Source organism: Clupea harengus, chromosome 10, assembly GCF_900700415.2.
Source record: "Clupea harengus chromosome 10, Ch_v2.0.2, whole genome shotgun sequence".
Lineage (NCBI taxonomy): Eukaryota > Metazoa > Chordata > Actinopteri > Clupeiformes > Clupeidae > Clupea > Clupea harengus.
In genome coordinates, this window is record NC_045161.1 from 17,039,292 (window position 1) to 17,049,291 (window position 10,000).

The 10,000-nt window shown below is 47.2% G+C and overlaps 1 protein-coding gene across 5 annotated transcripts in view; it reads left to right on the forward strand.

The window, feature by feature from the left end:
- The window catches only part of ptprsa (protein tyrosine phosphatase receptor type Sa), a 218,320-nt gene extending 216,824 nt beyond the window's left edge, over positions 1-1,496 (forward strand). For all 5 annotated transcript variants that reach the window (XM_042708883.1, XM_042708884.1, XM_042708885.1 and 2 more), the window contains one exon: positions 610-1,496. In XM_042708883.1, the coding sequence (XP_042564817.1) occupies positions 610-678 (69 nt within the window). In that variant the 3' untranslated portion in view covers positions 679-1,496. The remainder of the gene's footprint in view (positions 1-609) is intronic.
- Positions 1,497-10,000: the final 8,504 nt, after the last annotated feature.

Sequence of the window (10,000 nt, forward strand, 5' to 3'; positions counted from 1 at the left end):
ATACACACACAGCCTCCTGAGCCCTGGTGTTAGTGAGCTCCATCAGAGCACTCACACACACACACACACACACACACACACACACACACACACACAGCTTCCTGAGCCCTGGTGTTAGTGAGCTTGTAGGGCTGCATTGATCAGCTAGCCAGTGGAGAACAGATCCATATTTATGTGAAAAGCCAAACGCCTCACTGACATCAGCCTCTCTCAAACATACACACACACACTAACTGACCTAAACACAAGCACACCTACTCTCACACACACACACACACACACACACACACACACACACACACACACACTAACTAACCTAAACACAAGCCCACCTACTCACACACACACACACACACACACACACACACTAACTAACCTAAACACAAGCACACCTAGTCACACACACACACACACTTACTAACCTAAACACAAGCACAACTACTCACACACACACACACACACACACACACACACACACTAACTCTCTGCCTGTGTGTTCTATGTATGCAGGATGAGTACCAGTTCTGCTACCAGGCTGCTCTGGAGTTCTCACACACACACACACACACACACACACTAACTCTCTGCCTGTGTGTTCTATGTATGCAGGATGAGTACCAGTTCTGCTACCAGGCTGCTCTGGAGTACCTCGGCAGCTTCGACCACTATGCAACGTAAGAAGCCATCGCAGCGCCCCCCTCGACCGACTCCTGAGCCATACCAACCAACAACCACCACGACCCACTCTAAACACCCAAAGGGGAAACGCTGAAGAAAAACATCTCAAGTGTTGGATTTAAAAAAAAAATAAGTAAAAAAAATAAATAAAACGTGAATCTTTTTAAACTCATTTCTAAACGGCCAATCAGATGGAAGAGCCTGATGGGGCAGCTTCAGACCAGAGGGAGCTTCCTCTCTACCGACCAGATGGGAACCAAAAAACTACAGACTCGTGTTGTAGGGAGGGATTTACGTGTCGGACTGCTTACTTTACCTCAAGTGTTCTGCTGTGAGGGCACTCAGTCGGCCGCTGACACCAGGACCACTCCAGTCCCGGTCCGGTCGAGTTCTCGATCAGATGCGCCAGGTCCAAACTCACGTCTGGGCCCGAGCGGTTCTGGAGTCAGCCGTTTGTCTGAGAAATGATTCATCCTTTTTTGTGGACATCTGTTTCAAACTGCATTAAAAACACTTATCGGACAGAGAAATGGTGAATGAAGGACACTGCCATCTGGAGATGCGAGGAGGAGCCTGTGGACACACACACACACACACACACACACATAGGACCAGATGCAGGAGGCAGGCGTGGGACATGCGTGGGGACAGGCCGCTCTACTCCACTGCTGTGCAGATTGATGAGGGGGGGCCTCTGAGTGAGTAAAGATCCTCATGAACTCTCCTTAATGATGGACAGTGGGAGAGCACACACACACCCCCACATGCACACACACACACACACACGCACACACACACACACACACATGCACACACACACTCACACACACACACACGTGCATGCAGGCACACACACACACACACATGCATGCAGGCACACACCTACTCACTCATGCATATATACATGCAAACTTATACACACATAGGCATACATATGCACACACACACACAAAACATACTGTCTACCAGCTGTCTACGAGAGGGACAGAGAAACCCTGTGTAGTTCCAAACACAAGATTAACTAGTTCTGTTGTCAGTGAGCAACATTCCCTCACACATAGGACCCCCCCCCCCACACACACACACACACACACACACACACACACACACACACACACACACAGGCACACACAGGCCGGACACACACACCACCAGTGTTTGGAGCCGGGAGAATGTGAAGGCCGAGAAATCAATCTGCGTCCTAACCCAGCTTGGAGACGAGCTCCTCACCCCAACCAGCAGCAGGGGAACTTCCAACAGAGGAACCTGCAGCGGGGGAACTTCTAGCAGAGGAACCTGCCGTTTTTGCTCCTTAAGCCCTCTGACTGTCTCCAGTGACCAACCTCCATCGCCATTAGTTATGACTTGTGTCTCATGTGAATGGACTTTGTGTGTGAGAGTTTTAGTTCTGCTTTTTATGCCAAACTTGCTGCTTTCTCCTTTTTGCTGTAAGTGTACAGAAAGATCCAGAAAAGGTTCAGAAGGATCCATCGGTACGAGTAGGGAGCCGGTCACCAGAAAAAAACGAATGAAATTGTATGTGTGACTTTAACATCCGCGAATTGAGGCACCTCATGCATGTGTGTGTGAAAGAGAGAGAGAGAGAGAGAAACTTACACACGCCCAGACTGGGACATGGCTTTCACACCTCATGCAAGCGCATCCAACAGAAGCCCAATCAGTGTGTGTGTGTGTGTGTGTGTGTATATATGCGTGCCAGGTGGTGGATGTGCCCCCTCCCTCCCCCTCTCTCGGTGAACTGTTCTGTATGTGCACACGGACAGAGAGCTGAAAGGAGTCGTACTTAGTCTGTCTTATTTCCTAAAAGCCTTACTGTTACTGCGCCATTACAGCCCCCCCCTCCCCCACACCCCCCACAGCCCGTTACTGTAAGCGTTCCTTTTATTAACCTAGAAGAGTTTTTTTATTTGCCTTTGTTTAACAGATACTGCTACTCATAAAGGAAGAAGAATAAAGATGATAGCCAGAGAAAGAAAAGCTTACTTGTTCATATTATGTTGAAAGACATTCTATTTTTTCACTTGTAGAGATGTTATGTAAAAGGGTTAGGTGTGTGTTTATGTGTGTGTGAGGACATATATGCACATAGACACACTCCAGCTGACATATTTAAGAGCAGAATATAAAGATGTATCCAAATTTAGACTAGACTTTTTTTTATTTCATTTACATTTTTTTTCTTTTTTTCCATTCTTTTTTGTACCACTCATGAACATTTAATTGTTTGTATAAACAATGATGGGCGTGTTTTTATTGTTGTTTTTGTTGATAAATCTGAGGACACATGAGTGTCTCTGGGGAAGATGAAGAGCAGAGATCTGAGCTCCTGCTGACTGGCAGACTCTCAGTGGTTGTAGGAGCTAGTGCTAGATTAGCTTTTGTTTTTTTAAAGGAGATTACCTAATACAATCTGAGATTTAGGCAGATCTACAATGAAACTAATTCTTTTTTGAACTGAGCAGACTTTTTCAGCTGTACATTTAGTACAGAATGTGTTAACACACTTCCCTTTTCTTTTTTTAACATTCTCTTTCTTTTCAAAACACCAACCAATCATCCATTTGTTATATACCAACTATGATCCTGCATACCTGTAAATAAGCAAATATATATTCTATGTATTTGTATGATTTGACCCTCAAGAGTTCTGTCTCCAATCCAAAATGAGATGCTGATTGAGGAAGCTTTCACCTGAGTGTCTGTTTGAGTGCCCACTCAACCCCCAGCCTCTCTCCATGGCAACCCCCCCTTCCATAGAAACACCCTATGTCTGTGTGTATGGTGACTGAAGGGTTAACCATCTTCTCTTCTCTGATGGGCAGACTTACTCTGTGTTTCTCTTCGTATTCAACCCCAAAAACTGAAATTGGCATTTTGGCAGGCGCTCCTGTGCATACGCCCCCTAGTGGTGTGTGTGTGTGTGTGCCCTGCAGGACCTTCCACCCCAGTTGGCTGTCCCTTACACTGTCTCACCGTTCCCAACTCCAGCTGTACAGAACCACGCCGTGCTGGTTTTCAGTTCCGCTCTGGTCTGTTGCGTCGTTGTTTTTATGAGTTTCTTTCCTCATGAAGGGGAGGTGTGATGTGTGACCCTGTGGGACTCGGAGACAGCGGTGGGACATGTGACTGTCTCACTGACCTGACACATCCAATCAGAGAGGGTTTGTGAGCGCTCGTGCGCCGTGTCATATTCTTTGAGTCTGTGTGCGATTGGATGAGTGGACTACAGCAGCCACACTCATGATGTGTTCTGATGGGACGAGTGGCCTCATGATGTGTTCTGATTGACGGGGACGTGAAACTAAACAGAAGTATTCATTCAACAGCCAACAAAAAGACAAGAAGAACAAAAAAACAACACAAAAAGCAAGATAGTTTTTCTTTGTACGAGGGCCAAGTGCTATTGCTTTAAACTGTTAATTCATTAAACTGAAACAATAACTGGTTTAAAACCACTCTGTATGTAGATATGTTGACTTTGTATTAAAGAAATGTTGTCTGAAAACAGAGCTTTGTGATCACTATGCTTACACACACACACACACACACACACACACACACACACACGGACATGTGTAAACTGTAATGTACTGCCAGTCAATCACATACTGTCAGAGTGTTGCATACACACACATACTGTGAGGGCTTACCCACATGCTTGCTTAATTACTGTAATTTTCATCAGCGTGTTGTGAGTGTGTGAAGTAACACAAACAGCCAGCCGCCGTGCTAATGAAAGTCTCTGTGTGTGTGTGTAACACACAAACAGCCAGCCCCCGTGCTAATGAAAGTCTTTTAAACAAAAGCTGTTTAAAATGCCCCTCTACTTTAAATACAGCTCACACATTATAATTTCTTCAACAAGACACACTTTATGTATGGAGAAAATGTTTTTCGTATAAGGAAAAACCATGTGTGTGTGTTCCTGTGGTGAGTGTGTGTGTGTGTGTGTGTGTGTGTGTGTGTGTGTGTGTGTGAAGAGTTGTGTGTTGTCTGTGGAGTGTGTGTTTAATTTGATGTCCAGCAGGCGGGGGCTTGAGCTAAAGCTGTTAAATGCCAGCGCCGGCTCTGGACTGGCAGCTGGGTTTACCCCATCACCTGCTGCTATTTACTCTCCTCCGCTCACACACACACACACACCTCCACACTCACGCATGCACACACATACACACACATTCAAACGTACATACAAACATACACTAATGCGCACACACTCAAACATACATACAAACATACACTCATGCACACACACACACACTCAAACATAGACTAACGTGCACACACACACACACAAACATACACACACACATATACACATATACCTATCTATCTGTGATGAAGTAGGCCAACACTCAGCTGGGAGCACCAGTAGGTTAGAACCATCCACACACACACAGACACACACGCACACACACACACACACACACACACACACACACACACACAGACATGTGGGCAGTATGATACTGTCCTGCCCAGCCAGCGGATCTATCTGAGGCCAGCCAACCATGACACTCTCTAATGAAGAACAGAGAGAGAGGAATAAAGGGATAGAGAGACAGGGGTGGAGATAGAAAACAGAGAGAGAGAGCACAGGGGAATAGAGAGAGAGAGAGCAGGGGAAGAGAGAGAGCAGAGGAATAGAGATAGAGAGAGCAGGGGAATAGATAGAGAGAGCAGGGGAATAGATAGAGAGAGCAGGGGAATAGAGAGAGAGAGCATGGGGAGGTGGTGGGATGGCGAGAGGAAAGCGGAGGCCATAATTACCCTGTGAATCTGGCTCCACTCATTAGAGGTCTGCTAAGCAGGCGATCAGAGTGCTGTTGTGACGCAGCACCAAAAGCCGCTGAAATGTCTGTAATAAATGCCAAAGCAATAAAGTGGATTATCCCCAGCCCCCGGCCCAAGCAGCGCAGGAAGCATGAATCAATGGCAGCAAGCCTCTCAGAACTAATATCCAGAAAAAGGCCATATTGTGTCTTTTCTGTGGGCTTTTAGGCGCGGGGGGTGTGGGGTGGGGGGGGGGGGGTATACAGGGTGTGGATGATTTCAGAGGCGCGCCCTCAGAGAGGAGCCTCGGCCTCTGCCTCTAATGAGAATGAGCAGACAGCTACGAGGCTATAGAGAGAGAAGACAGAATGAGAGAAGAGGAGGAGATAGATGCTGATGAGAGACAGAGAAAGAGAGGAGGAGAGAGGAAGAGCGAGAGAGAGAGCAGAAGAGGGGAAGGAGGAGAGAAAGATGATAAAGAGCTAGTGAATAATAGAGGGAGGAGGGAGAGATAATGGAGAGAGAGAGCAGGATGAGCAAGAGAGAATGAGAGCGCTGGTCTCCTTTCTGACTGTGGCTCTAAGACCAGTGTGTGTGTGAAGTCGCTCATTCAGCCTGAGAGTCACTGTTTGAAAATCCCATCAAAGGCCCCTCAGTGCAACCGCACACACCACTGGGCTCGCCAAACACACGCACGCGCACACACACACACACACACACACACACACACACACACACACACACACACACACACACACACGCACACACACACACAGCATTACCAGAGTTCCACAGGAAAGGGTTGACTATGTGATCCATATTTACTTGGTATACGTTTATAAGCTGCCTGACAGGGAGCTCTAGTGGACTCACACACACACACACACACACTGGTCTTAGAGCTCTAGTGGACTCTGACACACACACACACACACACTAGTGGACTTCACTCGTTTTCACCGAAGAGAACTGAAGCCTGGCAGACTAGATATGACTTTATGTTGTCTACATATGACTTTATGTTGTCTAGGTATGACTTTGTGTTGTCTACATATGACTTTATATTGTCTAGGTATGACTTTGTGTCGTGTCACCACAGTGGGGGGAGGGTGTGTGGTGGTGGAGATTTCTGGAACACCACCCAGGGAAACGGATCCTGTTTACTCCCTTCAGCATCTGGACCTGTCGGCGTGACTCACAAAGAGAGGGTATGGGATGGTTGGATTCTTCCCAAGGGCCCGTGCCAGACTAGCTCGCTAAGCTCAAGGACTATTGTCTAAGTCCGGTTGCTTGGCCCACTGCAGGCTGGATCAAGATTCAACAGTGGTTTTAATAGTGCTTTCATTTCACAACTGTGACAGACAATGCTGAGGCTAATGGCACAGCGTCGTTTGCTGGCTCTCACCAATGACAGCAGGTCAAGGAGACACTGAGGCTCCTGTGGTTACTCTTTAACTGGGGTTGCTCATAGACATATATACATGTATAATACATGTATATATGTCTATGGGGTTGCTTTCCAGGGAAGTCGAAGGGGGGAGGGGGCGCAGGGGCTCGTCCAGTCTCGCAGAATGTCGGGAACGACGAATGGGCCTTGTAGTGTGAGAGAATTGAAGACGCCCCAGGACACCCCGACGAAAAGTCTAGGTTTGTATTTTCCTGCCTAGTTGGACAGCTCCTGCCCTGCGTTCCTTCACCACTAGCAATAGGATCACAGAGTGATCACGTCAAAGCGCCTTGAGACAATTTGATTGTGTTGGCGCTATAAAAATAAAACTGAATGAATTGAAGTATGTAAACTTGGCGAAGAGAAATAATGCTTTTGTGCCTGTCAGGTGGAACAACGAAACAGAGAATGGTTCGATGAACAGTGGCTTCATAACCTTATGGTATGATACTAATTGAAGAAATGTTCTAGCTTCGTGTTGAAACACAAATGTAACGACATGATACCGCTTTCAAACGAGTTAGCCTGACTTTGCCAGAGGCACATTCGTTACCTGAAGTTCTCCTTGAAGGACACAGCTCGTACTGTCCTCCAGCATCACACGTAGCGCTTCTGTGGCCATGATGACAATGCCTTTACCCTCCCTCTCTAAACTCACGCAAGGACGTGAACGATGAGTGTTCGGGGTCCACCTTGGTGTTGCCAGTCTCCTGACCAAGACATGCATGGCAAGAAGCTATGGCACTAATCTGACATGGTGACCACTGTGAAAGACAAAACTATCCTGTAGTCTCATAACGGCATAAGCAGCACGCAGCTAAAAGTACACAGCATCGCCGGGGGATTCATCCATCCGCACTGGTGCATACTGCCTATCTAATGCATTGGCTTTTGCCGGCGTGTTTGTACATGCACAAACAAACAGCACTTGAAGAGTAAAATACACTGAACGCGCAAAACTCATCATGCATACTGCTATGTGCTTAATAATCACGATATCTCTACCACAGAACACATATAGGTACAATGCAAAACTGTTATGATGTGTTGAATGCTATTTTAGTTGTGGAATGGTGTGTGTGTGTGTGTGTGTTCTCTGCACTAGCCTGGAGCCGAGGCTGTTTGTTCCTGTCTATCCGCTCCCGTGTGCAGTAGTGTTGTTTCTCACGTGTAGCTGTTGTCGCAAATGGTTCTCTCATGAAAGCGCTTTGCCCTGTTACTACACTGCCCCCTTGTGCTCACAAGAGACTCTACACTCACCGACACTGTCAGAACCGAACGGAACAGCTTTCATTTCATCTGCTCTGCGGTCGGAGGGGGCGGCTCTAGGTTGAGAGAGCAGAGCTCCACTCCCGTAATTAGACAGAAAGCTCTGGATGTGCCAGGCCAGCATTCACTCCCTCTGAACCCTGAGGGTGCTACAGCCAGCCCCACTCTTGAGGAGGACGGATGGAAGTGCAGCATCCAGGGGCAAAGGACAGGAAATGGGTTATCTCTGGGGCTGATCCGACCTGCTGACCCTGGTCTGGGAATTAGAATCAGAATCTATCTGTCCTCGAGGTCCTCCTCGGTGGAATGTTTCCCATCAGGTCAACCTGCATGCCAATCTCCATGGGGATAACAGCTGGGTCCTACACAGCAGCAGACTCTGGGCTGAGGTCCTGGTCTGGCCCTGGTCTGGCCCTGGTCTGGCCCTGATACGATCCTGGTCTGGCCCTGATATGATTCTGGTCTGGCCCTGATATGATACTGGTCTGGCCCTGATATGATACTGGTCAGGCCCTGATATGATCCTGGTCTGGCCCTGATATGATACTGGTCAGGCCCTGATATGATCCTGGTCTGGCCCTGATATGATACTGGTCTGGCCCTGATATGATCCTGGTCTGGCCCTGGTCTGGCCCTGATATGATACTGGTCTGGCCCTGATATGATCCTGGTCTGGCCTTGGTCTGGCCAGCTGACATGAGAGCTAGCCGGCAGCTGGTGATCTCCCCCAGAGAGGACAAATGTTTACTAAAGACACAGGTCTGTGGACCTGTCTCCCTCTGATTCCTGTACTGGGTAAAAGGGCTTCTAGTGTGTGTGTGTGTGTGTGTGTGTGTGTGTGTGTGTGTGTGTGTGTGTGTGTGTGTGTGTGTGTGTGTGTGTGTGTGTCGTGTTGTGGTGTGTTTGCATGTTTTTGTGTTCTGGTGTGTGTGTACATGTGTGTATGTGTACATGTGTGTGTGATATAAATCTGCGTCTCCACGCCAGCTGTGTGTTTTCCTCCCGATCGGCTCCCGTCATCAATCGTCATCTGGCGGCTCCGGTGTCGTCTGGCGGAGGGCAGCTCTAGCGGGGCTGATTGATCGCTTTGATTAAACATGGATCATGGAGCCAAACGGGTCGGGCCCCAGCACATCACACCAACCTCTATACGCACACACAGGCATACGCACACACAGAGACACACACACACACACACACATACACACACACACACACTCTCTCTCTCTCTCTCTCTCTCTCTCTCTCTCTCTCTCACTCTCTCTCTCTTTCACACACACACACACACACACACACACACTCTCTCTGTCTCACACACACTCACACAGGTAAACACACACACACACACACACACACACTCTCTCTCTCTCTCTCTCTCTCTCTCTCTCTCTCACATACACACTCACACACTAACAAAAGGCTACACACACACGCATCCCGTATGAGAGAAATGGCATAAACACATAGGCTGATCATGCGCTGGACCAGAGGTGGGATGTAACAAAGTGGTGTTATAATCATCAAATTATATGAGATGATATATTATAATTATATAAATATATGACGTGATGTTTTCAGTCTATCATTCAGTTTAGTTTTCAGTATATTGTTTATTTTAAGTTAGAGTGGTGTTATAGTCATCAAATTATATAAATATATGATATGAGGTTCAATTGTCTTTGTATAGAAACAGCCAGTCAAAATGTCCCTTTGTTTTTATTTATACTTTTAAACTTTTACATTTTAGAGCCTGCACTTGAGTAAAGAGGTTAAATGAGTACTTCTACAGGCAGACACACACACACATGCACTCAC